This window comes from Lactuca saligna, chromosome 6 (assembly GCF_052625555.1).
Source record: "Lactuca saligna cultivar CGN05327 chromosome 6, ASM5262555v1, whole genome shotgun sequence".
Classification (NCBI taxonomy): domain Eukaryota; kingdom Viridiplantae; phylum Streptophyta; class Magnoliopsida; order Asterales; family Asteraceae; genus Lactuca; species Lactuca saligna.
Genome location: NC_136422.1, coordinates 77,507,777 through 77,525,066, shown reverse-complemented (window position 1 = coordinate 77,525,066; position 17,290 = coordinate 77,507,777). Strand labels below are relative to the sequence as shown.

The 17,290-nt window shown below is 34.5% G+C and overlaps 1 protein-coding gene across 1 annotated transcript; it reads right to left on the bottom strand.

Annotated features, from left to right (window-relative positions):
• Window positions 1–11,794: 11,794 nt before the first annotated feature.
• Window positions 11,795–12,432, bottom strand: LOC145002733 (protein FAR1-RELATED SEQUENCE 5-like). The gene is made up of 2 exons (XM_078961942.1): window positions 12,002–12,432; window positions 11,795–11,921 (listed from the first exon to the last, which is right to left on the bottom strand). The coding sequence occupies exons 1-2, from the start codon at window positions 12,430–12,432 to the stop codon at window positions 11,795–11,797; spliced, it is 558 nt and encodes a 185-aa protein (XP_078818068.1).
• Window positions 12,433–17,290: the final 4,858 nt, after the last annotated feature.

Here is a 17,290-nt window from a genome sequence, read left to right as displayed (position 1 = left end):
TGTACTTTACCCACTAGATTTTATTATTTAAATAAAGATTTTCATGAAAATATGATTAAATTGTGAATATTTAGATTTCATTATGTTAAAATATGATTTTGGGTGAAAATCCCGCGTTAAAATAATTAAAAACAGGCTTAAAACGCAAAACTAGTCGAAGCCGGGAGAAAAGGAGTTTCCAGCGAGACCACTCGGTCCTAGGCCGAGGTTCGGTCCCTAAGCCGAGATTTGGCCCTTCTGATGCAGAGCCAGAAGCGAAATGGGGCGAACCAGAAGTGAGAGGCAAAGGCGAAGGGCTCGGTCCGAAGTCATGGAAGCGAAATAGACCGAAGGTGGTCACACCCGAAATGGACCGAAATGAACAGTACCTTTGGGTTCGGGTGGTGCATGAGGTTCGGTCCTGAGAGGACCTTTCGGGTTCGGTTCTTCCTGGGCGAGGTTCGGCCCTGAGAGGACCTTCGGGTTCGGTTCTTCCTGGGTGAGGTTCGGGTTCAGCAGATGCTCGGTCCTCTTGGTTTCGGTTCTTAGCAAGTTCGGTCCCTATAAGGACCTTCGGTTCTAAGAGGCTTCGGCCCTAATAAGAGGGCTTCGGGTCCTTAAGCCTATTTTACTCGTTTTTACCCCGTTTTAAGCCGTTTTTGACCCGGTTAAGGGTCGGGATGGCCCGAAAGACTGTAAGGGGCTGTTTGTTTTTTTTGTGAAAAGCTGCGCAACCACTTTTGTCTGCGCCGCGCAGACATATGCCCTTGCAGAGTGTTTGTTTTTTGGAAGTGCGCAGACCAAAAAACGTCTGCGCGAGGTCTTCCTAGCGTAGACATGAGTCACTGTCTCCAAAGGTCTTCAGACCTCATTTTAACCAAAAAAAAAAAAAAAAAAGACCACCCGTTTTTTTTCTTTCTCTTTTTGCTGAAAATGCATTTTTAATCGCTATGACATGAAATTAAGTTTGAAAAATTAATTTATTTCAACAGCTGCAGACATTAAAAACAAACAGTCTTTGTATTGCAGACTGCAGAGATTTGGTCCACCTCTTCTACCGCAGAGGCTTGCAGATGTGGTCCGCAGACTGCAGATATTTTGGCTTCAAAAAAACAAACAGCACCTAAAAAGTTTAAGGAACTTTTGAGAGAGATTTGGGAGAGATTTCACATTCTTGGAGAGATTTGGGAGAGATTAGACATACTTAGAGGGGTTTCTCATACAAAGAGAGATTTGTGAGAGATTTCACATTCTTGGAGAGATTTCTCATACAAAGAGAGATTTGGGAGAGATTTCATATTCTTTGAGAGATTTCTCATACAAAGAGAGATTTGGGAGAGATTTGACATGCTTGGAGAGATTTGGGAGAGATTCTCGATTAAAGTGAGATAGAGTGAAAACGATTGATAGAGGTTTCGTGTGTGACAAATGTGAGTGTCCGGCTTCGCAATGCAAGGTCCACAAAACCCTGTTAAACCTTGTTTAAGGATCTTACACACTCCTGATGAGTATGCAACATTGTTTTATCGGTTTGGTTTGTTACTTACCACGGTTTTAGGTTAAGGAAGTCTAGATGTACGTACTTTTTGATTTATGATCTCTCATCAAAATAGCGAGTTGTTTAGTAAATACATAACGTAAGCCCTAGTACACAAGGGTTACTTGAGTTGACCGGTTTGACTTGTTGACTTTATTTGACTTTGAATTGACCAGAATTTGACGGTTGTCACATCATCCCCCCGTTAGAGGGAATGTCGTCCCGAAATTTGCACTTCGAATGGTGATCCAAGAATTCAGAGAAAAGATGGGGGAAACTTTTCACAGTACAAGAAATTAATTATGGTGAGGAATAACCCGCCTGATGTCGCTTGACGGCCTTGGAATTTCTTATTCTTTATGCTCTCAGTTTAATCCTTGGCATTACTATTATGCATGCTTTAGTCGATGCAAGATTTAACATATAAAGAAATTTAGAATTTAAACGTCGAAGTTAGAAACACGTACTGATATTTGCGGGCAGTTCCGGGGTGGTCTCTCCTTCGGTGATCGCAAGCACCCTTCCACCACCACCGGCATCTCTTGTTCTTGGGCAATCCCTTTTAAAGTGTCCCGTTTCTCAACACTAGTAACAGGCTGGGCTTACTCCAAAGCCAGGGACCTGGTTGATGGGTCGTGCTGGTGCCTTACAGAAACGAACAGTGTGCCCCTCTCTGTCGCAGTTTTTGCAATGCATCTTCCGGCAAGCCCCAGTGTGATGGAAGTTACATTTGTTGCATTGCGGAAGGGTTCCGGCGTATGGTTTCAAGGGATTTGGCTTGGTGAGGGTCACGGCAACATGAACAGCAAAGATCTGTTGCTTCATAGCGAGGTCCTGGGCTGATTGGTCCTTCTTGTTGTCCCAAAACATTCTTTCGTTGTTCCCTCCTCTTGCTTGGTTAAGGGTGGTTCTCATAGTGTCATGGTTGGCATGATGGTCGATGAGTTGTTGTGCCAACTCCTTGTAGCTGTCAAAGGTAGTTGGTCTTGAGGCCAGCACGCTATCTTGAATTTCAGGGGACAATCCCCAGAGGTATCGCTCCAACTTTTTGTCTTTCGGGGTGATCATAGCGGGACAAAGGAGTGCTAGATCACAAAATCGGTTGGTGTAAGTTGTAAGGTCGGAGCCTGCCATTCTGAGATTCCACAATTCTTGCTCTAGCTTTTGCACTTCGCCTCTTGAGCAATATTTTTTCAGCATCATCTTCTTTAAGTCCTCCCAACTTAACGAGTTAGCCACTGCAAGCGTAAGCGACTTAACTCTACCTTTCCACCAAGTGAGAGCTCTTCCGATGAAGGTGAATGCCGCGTACTTGACTTTGCTCGCTTCGGGGCAAGCACAAATCTCAAAGATTGTTTCGGTTCTCTCGAACCATTGAATTAGTGCGAGGATGCCCCCACTTCCATCGAAAGAATCGGTTTTGCCATTTGTGAAGTCCTTATAAGTGCATTCCTTTGTGCGTCCTGTACTATCCCCGTGTTTAGAGTTTGTGGCTCCAGATCCAGCACCACCAGTGCTATTTGTACCAATTTGTGACATTGCAGCTACCACGGCTGCTGTTACTGCAGCTTGGAACATTGCGGGATCAAACTGAGGAGGTGGCGTTGGAGGTGGTGGCGCTGTGCTGCCGGAAGGTCTGGGTCTTTTCCTTGGTGGCATAGTTGTGTCATAAGTTTGCAAAAGAATGATCAGATGGTAAGTTTCTACTAGCAAGGACAAGTCAGTTGTTTTTGAATTAAATTTTTCTATGTTATGATCCGATTTAAGAATGCATTATATGTAATTCATAAAGGAAGTCCATATGAATGAATTTCATGAGTTTAGTAGGTTTTGTATAAAAGTGAAACCTTGAAATTTGATCCCACCTTTGAAAGAGAATTAGGAACGATTCCGGAGCTAAACTACACTAGTCTAACAGCTTGACTAGAGTGGGTTTCAGATGGACTCCTATGGTAGTATGATGGAAGTATTTGGACAAGGGGTGACACATAATTTAGCTGACTGACAATGTCATTGATGTTTATGGTGTAACAGGCTTGGGAAAATTGACCTTGTAGAGGGTCTTACATTACTTCCGGAGCAGGAGAGTTTTGGCCGTCTAAAGGCCTAACCAAAAGTACCTATAGTACAAGATAGTTTCGTAGAGAATGCCACACAGGACATAGATAGGAAAAACGATTCCTTTTTAATAGGGAAAGAAAGTAAGGCATCTACTATTGGCGGCGGTCTTCCCTTTGGTGAACCCTCAGTTCAGCTAGTTGCCACTCCATATCAAGCATAGGCCTTTCGTACACCCTTTAGCGTACTTGGAGTTCTATGACTTCGGTTCGTGTTTCAGCTAGTGCTTGCAACAGGGTTTCATGGTCTCTCTCAGATTTTTCACGATTGCGCTCAAGGCGATTGGTGCGGATTGTATGCATTCATGCATTTGCATCAACCTCTGCAGTACGATGGAGAGTTGCTTTGCTCTGAATCTCGTTTCGGGTAACCCTACGGACCAGGATTGGAAGAATTCTATCTGCTGAGCTTCCTTCACTTATGTTGTAGAAGCTTTGGTCTCCATTAAACAGCATAGGTTGGTCTTGTTCTTCGCTCCATGTTTCCAAGCACTCTACCCAAGGAGACGTCGAGCCTTGAAAAGCCGGATGAGGGTTAGGATTCGGAACAAGAGTCATCGGGGTTAGGTTCTCCACTTCAGGTTCGGGGTCAGAACCATCAGCAAAGCCTTCAGGTTGGTGACCATCCACAGGGATTGGGTAATCATTCTCTGGCTCCTCTCCGAGCCATTCGGTATTGTCGTGGTTAGGGTAGTACGGGTCGTGGTGGGGATGGAAATCCTAGCCATGATATCTTCGCGAGAAGTGGGAATATAAGAAATAACTAAGTAGACGTACTAATTAGATAATTATATGATGATCTTTATCAGGTACTTCAACACATTGTTTAGTGCATACTAGTCATATGTATTTGGGACAGGATAGACCTTCAAATAAGCGACCCTAACTCTAAATCCCCAATCCAACGAGAAGAGGAAGTAAAGCAAAGATCCACAGATTCTAAGTCTATGACGTCCTAGATACGTATAATTTTAATGTATCCACTAATCAATTATTGACCTATTTATAAAAAAAATATGTTTAGTTCTCAAATAAGTAATTATAATAACACCAAATACCCCTATGGTATTTCATTGTGGTAGTGTTGGTAAGTTTTTAGACTTGTTGCCACATCACAACCATTCTTGGGCATATGCTAATCACTCCTCGGACCAGCATAGTTGATCAAGCTATGCCACTCCCAAGACTGACCATACATCCCCAAGCCTACCTGTGATATCCAACAATCATTACTTTTGTTTTGTTCTAGAATGATGATGACCTTAGTATGTATGCATGCATGTATACTTTTAACAAGAAGCTATTTATTTCTAAAAGTATAGTTGTTTTGAAAACTTTAAATCAGAGACCTTAGTCCCAATGCATTTATAGTTTGTATATCTTATGTGGTTCGATATACTTAGTTCACTATAAACAATGCTCTTATACCAATCTGTCACACCCCCAAACCAAGGATGCTGGAAACGTCCGGGGGTGGAGGACTTCATGTACAGTATCACAACAACGTGTATAATACTGCTCAAAGTAAATACAACCATCATAAATATAATTGAAAAAGTTACACCAAAGTATATGTTTACATGTTTCAAAATCAATTACATTACGATGACAAAAATAAATTGTTGACGGTTTAACGTCCCATCCTCAAAGCGCTGAAGTTTTCCTGTTTCACTGATTTCCTGAGAATACAAGTAGTTTTGAAAAAGAGTAAACAATTAAGTTGGTGAGTTCATAAGAGTTTTGTTTGAAGTAGAAAATGTTTCCTTGTAAAATCGATAGAGTTTGATTTCCAGAAAATCCAATATTTTCTTAGTTAAGTGTGAACAGAATATTCCTATATGATGTGTTAATGAACCCTAGAATGACCCGTAGATTTCTCCTATAATCGTCCAGCGTATATAAGTTATATAAGGTTTAAGTTAGATAAAACGTTGAATATAGTGGGTCTGCCCTAGGTCCACAACCCAACGAGGAACAGGAGATGAGGCGGGCCCTACCAATTCTAAGCCAATCGAGACTAAATTCTTATATGACTCAAACATATACGCTCAGCGATTATAGTTAAAGTCTAACAATTCTAGATGAAATATAGTTTTAATATCATAATAACTATTTTAAGTGAACCTGGTACATTGTATCGGTACCCCCTTTTGTACAAAAACCCGGCACTTTGTTTTTGTACCCCTTTTTGTATAAAAACCAGGCACTTTGTATTTGTACCCCTTTTTGTATAAAAACCCGGCACTTTGTATTTGTACCCCTTTTTGTATATAAACCCGGCACTTTGTATTTGTACCCTTTTTGTATGAAAACCCGGCACTTTGTATTTGTACCCTTTTTTGTATAAAAACCTGGCACTTTGTATTTGTACCCCTTTTTGTATAAAAACCCGGCACGTTGTAATTGTACTTCTTTTTGTACATAAAACCCTTTTGTAACGTAAATGATCATAAACTATACCTATTATAGTTTATCAAAATGTTTGAAACGTATATGCAACCTAACTATACTTATTATAGTTTAGTATGTTTATTTGTGGTGTTTAAGAACCCTCTCTATGTAAGTCAAATGTATAGTACAATATAGTTATGTTTATCTTGCTTTATTTTGTACTAATGGTTATGATGGAGGATTCTTATAAATTCAGTGAGTGTTTTTCTATTATATAATTGTACCACTACGAGAAATACTTGTAATATATGAAGTTATCAAAGATTTAACACTTTGCTCAACATGTTACAAAGTGTTTTGAAAGTTATAAGTTGTTAACTAACTCTAACCTTTCTGTGTTGTTTTAGAAATGTCATAGAAAAATCATACGAAGTCGAAAACTAAATTCGTAAATTCTAAGAATTCCCAAAATGTGTCTAGTTTACTCATAATTTTTATCATGATTTTTAATGAGCTCCAACTTGGGTGAAAAAGTCCATAATCACAGACTGGTCCGGATTGGTGTTTGAAATGATAGGCAGTTTTGTAAAAATCACCATAAATTGTAGAAAAATAGTATGGAGATGTGCAAGTAGTCATTTGAAAGTTAAGAACTTGAACTACTTTCACCTTGTACAGTTTTGAAAACAAAAATGTTTAAGTTGCCCAAAACAGTCTGTGAATGGAGTTGAACTTTTCTGATGAAGGTTGTTAGAAAAGTTTAGTTATCTTCTTGGTGTTTTAACTTGTATTCCCCCCCTGAAAACTTATGTGATTTCAGTAGATAAGTGTTGAAGAAGAGAAGTGTTCAACCCAAGAACACTTGAAGAATCACTTGAAGATTCGAAGCTCTAACACAAATATGATGGAGTTTGTGTAAGATATCCATGACTTGAGTAGAAAGAAGTGAGATATTCATAAGGAGAATGAATTATGCTTACCAAATGTGGAGGAAAACCCAAGATCAGGCCTTGAATCTCGAATTTCTAGAGAGAGGAAGTGAGAGAGGAAAGAGTTTGATCATCTTGGTGAAATGAGAGAAAATGGGAGAAGTGAGGAGAGAGGATGAATGTACAGCTCTCAAAAACGTGGGAAATGGTGATAATTGAGTGGAAAGGACATTGATGTGACCTAGGTAAGGTGGGGAGGTGTGGCTGGTCATAGAGTGGGTGTGGGAGTGGTTGCTTGTGTCATAAGGTAAAGCAAAGTCAACACTCCACCTCTTTGTACTTTACCCACTAGATTTTATTATTTAAATAAAGATTTTCATGAAAATATGATTAAATTGTGAATATTTAGATTTCATTATGTTAAAATATGATTTTGGGTGAAAATCCCGCGTTAAAATAATTAAAAACAGGCTTAAAACGCAAAACTAGTCGAAGCCGGGAGAAAAGGAGTTTCCAGCGAGACCACTCGGTCCTAGGCCAAGGTTCGGTCCCTAAGCCGAGATTTGGTCCCTTCTGATGCAGAGCCAGAAGCGAAATGGGGCGAACCAGAAGTGAGACGCAAAGGCGAAGGGCTCGGTCCGAAGTCATGGAAGCGAAATAGACCGAAGGTGGTCACACCCGAAATGGACCGAAATGAACAGTACCTTCGGGTTCGGGTGGTGCATGAGGTTCGGTCCTGAGAGGACCTTTCGGGTTCGGTTCTTCCTGGGCGAGGTTCGGCCCTGAGAGGACCTTCGGGTTCGGTTCTTCCTGGGTGAGGTTCGGGTTCAGCAGATGCTCAGTCCTCTTGGTTTCGGTTCTTAGCAAGTTCGGTCCCTATAGGGACCTTCGGTTCTAAGAGGCTTCGGCCCTAATAAGAGGGCTTCGAGTCCTTAAGCCTATTTTACTCGTTTTTACCCCGTTTTAAGCCGTTTTTTACCCGGTTAAGGATCGGGATGGCCCGAAAGACTGTAAAAAGTTTAAGGAACTTTTGAGAGAGATTTGGGAGAGATTTCATATTCTTGGAGAGATTTGGGAGAGATTTGACATACTTAGAGGGGTTTCTCATACAAAGAGAGATTTGGGAGAGATTTCACATTCTTGGAGAGATTTCTCATACAAAGAGAGATTTGGGAGAGATTTCACATTCTTGGAGAGATTTCTCATACAAAGAGAGATTTGGGAGAGATTTGACATGCTTGTAGAGATTTGGGAGAGATTCTCGATTAAAGTGAGATAGAGTGATTGAGAGAGGTTTCGTGTGTGACAAATGTGAGTGTCCGGCTTCGCAATGCAAGGTCCGTAAACCCTGTTAAACCTTGTTTAAGGATCTTACACACTCCTGATGAGTATGCAATATTGTTTTATCAGTTTGGTTTGTTACTTACCACGGTTTTAGGTTAAGGAAGTCTAGATGTACGTACTTTTCGATTTATGATCTCTCATCAGAATAGCGAGTTGTTTAGTAAATACATAACGTAAGCCCTAGTACACAAGGGTTACTTGAGTTGACCGGTTTGACTTGTTGACTTTATTTGACTTTGAATTGACCAGAATTTGACGGTTGTCGTAGTAAGAGTGGATACCCATTCAATCGTCATATTATATGCAATTTCCTTAAACACCCCTTATGGACCAGCTTCGTGAATGAGGCCTACTAACGGTAAGATTGATATATATATATATATATATATATATATATATATATATATATATATATATATATATATATACATATATATATATATATATATATATATATATAATGTTAGACTTTTAATATTATATATAGTATAGGGTGTGTTTTACACATTGAAAATACTAGGTGGTCAAATTTAATAATTATACCTTTAATTCAATTAAATTGTAAACCAAAACTATTATGGATTTATTAAACCTCTTTTAATTATACTCCTTAATTAATTAATAAAACCATAAGGGTGTGATTTGAATCTTGTCAAAACAATACTAGGGTCTTTGAATTTAACATTCCTAATTAAACTTTTAATCAACTTTTAAATTCCAAAATTTGAGGGCAAGTTTTGAAACATTTCAAAACATTAGGGTTTAGAATTTAAATATACATCAAAATTAAACTTTTAATCAAAATTTAAATTCCAAAACTTGAGGGCAAGTTTTGAAACCTTTTTCAAAACATGAGGGTTTTAACTATTTAAATTTCAAAACAACAAAACTTTTGAGTTCAAATTTAAACTATAAAACCTAAAGGGGGAAATATGAAACTTTTCATAACACAATGATCAAATAACAGATAATCTAAATTAACATTTAATTACATAATTATCTATATTTGATTTATTTAATGATTTCTTGCAAAACAATTTACCAATTTAATCAAAATAATTAATCAATTATCACATAAGGAAACAAATATTTTATTAATTGATAAATATCTTCAATTAGATCAAGAATATACTCATATATATAAAAAACGGATTTATATTGATCTAACATGATAAGGCAAGTATCCTCAAGCAAAAACACCAAGAAATCCCGTTTTTTCCTCTTTCTGACCGACTGAGTCGTCGAGTCAAGCATGGACTCGGCGAGTTCATCTATAGACTTAGCGAGTTCAGCCCCCAGAATCCCAAAATTTCGATTTTTAAGCTTGGACAAACAAACAAAGCATCAATATAATAGAAACCAATCATGGCTCTGATACCACTGATGGATTTTGGTCTTAAGAACATCCTATGTGCTCATACAAACCCTAATGCTTGGATCTAGGTTTCTCTATTGTACATGCAAGTTATCCAAGACTATAAACCCTAATTCTAGCATACAAGTAATCATATTAACATAAGAATGGGTTTAAGACATTACCTTGATTGTTATGTAGCAATAACAATCTCAATTCCTCCTTGTATTGACTTTAGAAAGCTTAGAGTCACAAATGTCACTCCTCTAATGGTTCACAAACACCAAGAGCAAGAGGATGAAGAGGAGAGAGGATGGAGGCTGCCCAAAAACATGTGAAACCCTAGAAGGATGCTTAGCCCCGTTTTTGGGTCATAAGGGATGTATATATAGTTAGGCTATTAGGGTTATCCAACAAGGAAATCCTAATTTGGATGCTTAAGCCCTAAGCAACTCATAGATTCCTTTCCTTAAGGCCTTGGACGATTTCTTATGGGTTTTCCCATAGAATTCGTCCACTCCTTAATATAAGGCAATCCATGGCCCAAATTGCAATTATCTTATAATTACAATTCCAGTCCCTTAAGTTTAATTAATCTCTTTTAGTCACAAAACTAATTACCAATTAATTCTTGACTACTATTAATTAAAAAATATGATTTCTCCTTTAATATATTATTCTCATAATATATTAATAAATCATATTTAATCCTTTCTCTCCATAATTCATCCTATCAAGTTGCTTTGATGAAGGCAACCCAAAAGGACCATGCACCATCGGGTCAAGTACATACCAAAATAGTTATAGACTTAGACACTAATCCCACAGTGTCTGCATAAGATCCCTACATGTTCAAAATGCATACAAGTACATTTGAATGAACCATGTTTGGTTGAGTGTGTTACCTGGAATATATAAGATGATTAGTGAGAATGTTTAAGTTGTAAATTTTTAGTGTTTAAATGCAAATGATAAAATGACAATTAATGTGAAAAAAAATATATATCGTGTATTCAGTATCCCTTATAAGACAATCGTAATTGTATTCCTCATCTTTGTCATCAACATCGACATCATTTGTTTGCCTAATAGTTATGTTGTTTTTTCTCTCCAGAACAATAATTGTGTCAACATCGTTGGAAGATATCACATTCTTTTGGAAACAATTAACTTAAGCTCTTGATATCTCTTTCTGAACCTAATAAAAAATCTTGTGTGTATATACATTTCAAGCATGAGGTTCATTCGGACTACGAGTAATGAATTTAGGAAAAGTGGTGGCGGTATTAAAATCACTGAGAATTTGTTTATGGCGTTGTCGTTCCATGATTGATTCAAATGTCATCATAAACAGGACAAGATAAGGACCGGTTAACGTTGTGGTTTGAAATGACCAATTCTGACTTTCAGACAGCGATGTAGTTCGCATAAGACCAGACATTGGAATGTGCTTGAAAAATGCGGGGATCCAAGATTTTTGCAAACCATACATGGTATTCATCCAACTATTATCAGTAATTTTAAACTCCCCCAACATCAGACGCCATACATTATCGAATTCATGTGGTTCCAGCTTAGAATTTCAAATTATAGAGTACAAACGCTTTCGAAATTTTTGATTGGTGGTTGCATCTTCAATTGATAAAATCTATATAAATTGATTATGTTAGAATATGATGACATGAAGGTATAATATGAAAAAATAATAGTAGAATCATAACAGAAAGTAAGAGTTAAAGTAATTGATTTGGGTCAAATTAATTGATTCTCTCAGAATATGAGAACTAGGAAGAAAAAGTAATTGTATAATTATAACAAAAACTAAGAGTTAGCTGAATTGATTCTGGTAGAATATGAGATAATGAAGGTAGATTATGAAAAAATCAATGAAGAATGATAAACAAAAATTAAGAGTTAAAGCAATTGATTCTGTTAAAGCAATTGATTCTGTTAGATTATGAGAAAATAATTGTAGAATCATAACAAAAAAATATAAATAATAGTCGTTTTATGCATACCTTATTTGGTAACTTCTTGGTTATATGCCACATACATAACCTATGATGTGCCAACGGGAAAACCTTATCTATAGCTTTTTTTCAAAGCTGGATCTTGCTCAGATAAAACCAATTGAGGTTGTTTTCTAAAAGCTTTCAAAAAAAGTTGTAAGCAACCATTCATAAGAAACTCCATCTTCTTTACTTAAAAGTCCAACACCAAATGTTACACATTTTTTGTGATTATCGATTCCAGTAAATGGAACAAAATACCTATTTTAAAAATAAAATATTCGTTTACGTAACTAAAAATAATGAAATTCTTAGTGAAAAGTATAAAAGGTTAGAAATACTTATTCATGCTGAATGTGGCATCGAGTGATACAACGTCTCCGAATGAATTGTAATTATACTTTGCTGTTTCATCTGCCCAGAATAGAGCATTCAATCTATTGTTCAACACTTTATACTTAAAAGTAAATGATGGCACATTTTTCTTCTTGTCATTCATCTTGTAGACAAGGAATTTCGCGTCCCTCCTACCTATGTAACAATTAAGATTCCTCCTAGCATTCTTGAAATCAGAAACCAATCCACCTCGAACCGAAGGACCAACCTGAAGAGAACTATACAGTCTTTGTGCTTTTACAGGACCAATGTTTTGTTTTGACAAATTATGAATGAAAATTTCTTGGAAATAATCAAGTGTTCTTTTTGAACGAGATAAGTGCATATTGCCCTTGCTAAACAATTCATGATTATGTTGCTCTACAAAATCACTCATGATATATCTAAGAGTACCGGGAATTATTTCTAAAACAACTTTCGCTTTACAATTCCTCCTAAATAAATCTTTTGAGTCTTTTTATGTTAAATGTCTAGAGTATCTACGTTAGTAGTATTTGGATTACATTCCCGATTGCACACAAGATGTCTATTTGTAATAATCCCATTTATCGTTTTTTGGACTCTTCCAAGCCTGACATCAAAACCAGATTCTAATGCATATTTTCTATACGTTGTTTCTGCTTCACATATGAATTAAATTTTGATGAAACTTTTGGTTTGATGTCGTCTGAAACAATCGGAGTCCAATACAAGGTGCCACCAGGATAAACATAATCATAAGTAACATGTGGTTGTCCTGCTTAAACATAGCAAATACAAAATTATTCTAAAAGAATTATATAAATATTAAATACAAAATTACAATATCCTGAATTGAATTTAGTACATTCACTGAAATCAATATTAAACTTTGTGTCTTCATGAGTAACATGTGCTTGTCCTGCTTAAAATAACAAATACAAAATCATTCTGAATGAATTATATAAATACTATTCTCAATGAATTTTATTTTTTCTGTAAAAACTTCAATATCATAAATTGAATTTAGTACCTTCACTGAAATCAATATTAACCTCTATGTTTTCATCAACGAAATGATTTTCGTCTTCTGCATTATTTGCGTCCTCTGTATGTTCATCAATGAAAATATTAACATGTTTGTTACAATATAGAATCTGAAATACAATGAAAAATTAAACAAAATATTAAAAAAAACTCACCTAAATTAGGATTACTGCTTTCTCCTATTTGAAATCCGCCATTATATAGTGTATCATTATCAGGAAAATCGAAATCTTCAATTCCATCGTCATCATTACTAGCCAAATAATGCTCCTCATAAATAAGATTACTGACATCTGGTTCTTGATCTCCCATTGCTAAGAAATTCCGATAGTGTTTGTATATGCTTTGTAAGTTGCAGAACTAAAATATTATAAACTGTCATACAAACCAGATATGGATGAAAACCGATTCTATGCAAATTAAAAAGTCTTGATATTAGGGATCATTGATAAAAATAAATGATTCCGATTTGAGTTTTTTTCAAAAACATGATAAAGAAAAAAATATTCATAAGATATTATATTCACATTCCAAATATAAAAAATTCCAACAGTACATTAAATTAATTACTTAACAATATTATGAACCCCCAATATTATTATGTATTTTTTTTAAAAGGTTGTAGAATATTTTATTAAAGACATAATTCTATTAGAATGGTATATCAATATGGATTCCAAAACTATGCATGCTATCATAATGAAATAATTATGTTAGAATACCCTTGCAAATATAACTTATAAAACTTATCAATTTGTGTTAGCTCGAATCAATGCACGCATTGAATATCATTATGTTAGAATAATAAATAGATATCACTAACAAAAAATGCTTACAATTCCCAATTTTTAACATTATGTGTGTTGATTTTTTGAAACATCAAACAAATTGAATGAAATTTAATGAACATTGTTTTTTGACATAATGTTGGAATGAAAACTATAATATTTTGCTCTGGTATTCTGTTGGAATGATAAACTGATTGATCATATAAAACATAAATATAGCAGAAAACACGAACACCTTATTAGTTGTAACCATAATAATTAAAGAAAGGCACATAGAATTCATCAAACGACAACTTTATTACACTGATCTGAAACTTAATAATACCATATAATTCATCAAAAACATACTTTTATTTTACTAAAATCAAACTAAATAATATCTAAAAACGACCAATTTGATGAATTTCTTGTAGATCTATGATTTCTTCAATCAAAAAGGACAGTTCCTGCTATCATGACTAACTCCAAAGCATGTTTTACATTCTCTTTTTTTCTTCACAACTTCATTCACCGGATTCTTGGGATCATTTACATTACCCAGCTCCTTCTCGGGATTTTGATCTTCATTATCCTGGAAGATTATCAGATTTCATACATATGTATATGTAAAAACAGAAAAAGGGTGTGTGGGGGACGTTTGAAACAATATCTTCATTATCGTATACAGATGCTACTAAATATGTAGCAATACCTGGTTCCGATTTCCAGTATGAACATCCATCGAATGTGTAAAACAAATTGATCAGCAAGTAATAGAATTGACAATTGTGATCTATGTTTTTTTTTGGGGGGGGGGGGGGGGGGCGTTAGAATCGATTATATAGTGAAAATTAAAATAAAGATAACTAAATCAATCATAAATCATTGCCTAATATAAAGGGATAAGAAATCAGACTAAATGAAGAATTAAAATTAAAGATTACATAATTACCCTCATGGATTAAATAAATAAATTAATAATTTGCTAAATTGTGATTGGTGCATCCATACACAAAATACTTGTTGAAAACATTTGAACCTAACTATATATATATATATATATATATATATATATATATATATATATATATATATATATATATAGTTAGGTTCAAATGTCATCCAGTGTTAAGCAATCATCGATATTCATGGCTGGGAGGTTCGCCGTTCAAGACAGATTCGCAACCCAAATTCATCAATTTCATCGATTTCTTTGTTGAATACTCTGAATGTTCGTAGCTTGCAAGCATTTGTTAAAGTTCATAATGGATTTGGAACTGGAATTTCCCAGATTCGCAAACGAACTCAGATGGAATCGGAATTTCTTCGTTGTTCATGAAATTTGAATCGGAGTTCTGGACTCACAGTCACAATCGACATTGAAGGACTCGGAATCGGTACTCACAGGTTCCCAATCGAATTTTCGGAAATCAAAATCAAAATGAGAAAGCGATCAGACATAGGATGTCGCATCTGAAGTCGAAATCGAAAGTATATGATGATTTGGAATTGATAACTTGAATCGGAAGTATCATGTTTTTAACATTTTTAAAATAGTTAACTTGTATGCACTCCAACTGTTTGATGAAATGCATAAACTAAATTACCATGTTATATTCAAATATGAATATGTTTTCTCACCTGAATCAGTATATGATTATTAAAAACACAAAACAAATATGCAAGTATGTATGTTATTTATATGTGAATAACATATAAAAAATAAATATATTTGTGAAAATACCTTCTAATATTCATATTTGAATATACTGTGTAATATTCATATGTGAATATATAATCTAATATTCAAAAATGAATTAACTATGTAATATTCACAATGTGATATACCATGTAATACTATGTAATATTCACATATGAAAATATTATTTAATATCCATAACTTAATATACCATCTAATATTCACAAGTGAATATATATTATGTTAATATTCACAAGTGAATGCATCGTCTAATATTTAAATATGAATATACTATGTTTATTATATATTATATTCATATATGAATGATACTTAAATTGTAAAAAAAAATAATCATACTTTTTATTCATAAGTGAATAACAAATGTACTGTAATAAAAATCTGATGCATTTTTATTCACTTATAAATAACGATAGCTGAAAGTATAAAAAAATAGTTTTTTATTTTAATTTATCTTAAAACTATATTAATATGAATGTCTATTTGTAGAGAATAAAAAATCATGAATTTTGGTATATTTAAAATTATTTTTCGATAAAAATAACTTCTTAAAAAATTTTTAAAAAAATGAAAAAACTATGTTCTTGTATATAGTAAGGTAATGATTAACATAGTTTAAGGAAACATGTTTTGTTGAAAAACACATGTCTATTCCTTTCTTAATCCCGCTGGTACGATGGAGATTTTTGCGGCAAAAATAAATGAATTGCTAAGAATGATTCGTCCATTCCCAACCTTTTTTTCTCAATTGAACCATCTCTCTCTCTCTCTCTCTCTCTCTATATATATATATATATATATATATATATATATATATATATATATATATATATATATATATATATATATATATATATATATATATATATATATATACTACTTATAAAAGAAATCTAACTATTTTCTATAAATAGATTGAATATAATAATAATATTTTTTTAAGACGTCCAAACTATTAAGCTTGAAGTACAACCCATTTATAATATAATAATATTAAAACTTTAACCCTATCCTTTATCCCCTAAATATCTCGTATCAAATTAATAGAAGAATTCATTTGCAAATTGAACCCGTCAATCTCAATACTTCAGTCATTTGAAGCGGTCAATGTCAACAATTTATAGAGGATCTCTTCTCTCACATTGGTAACAAGTCATCTCATAATATCTATCTTCGTAATCCCTTCAAAGTAAGAAATATACGCACACCCTCTCGAAGAACTCTAACCAGTAACCAAGACAGTATAACCACCACCACCACAGCCGCTCTCCCTCCTTCCGCCTTCAACCAACCACTATCACGACTACCGTCCTTCCTCTCACCCACGACATGAACTTTCTTTTGGGACATAACATTTTTCTTTAAAAAAATATCGTTGAAAGAAGCTATTTGTCCCCGCCGCTGTGCGCGGGTAACGGCTAGTATATATATATATATATATATATATATATATATATATATATATATATATATATATATATATATATATATATATAACTAAAACATAATTATGCATATTTGATTGAATACCTTAAACTTTAAAATAAAAACAAGGTACATCATAATACAATAGTTTCCTATAAATGTATAGTTTCGAATCTTTCTTCATGAGACCCATTGGTGTAAAAATGAAAATATAATTTATGATTCTGTAAGTAACATTTTTAATCAAACAATAATATTACTAACTGGTAGTTAAAATTTGTATTATTAAAATAATTTTTCAATCCAATTAACATATATAA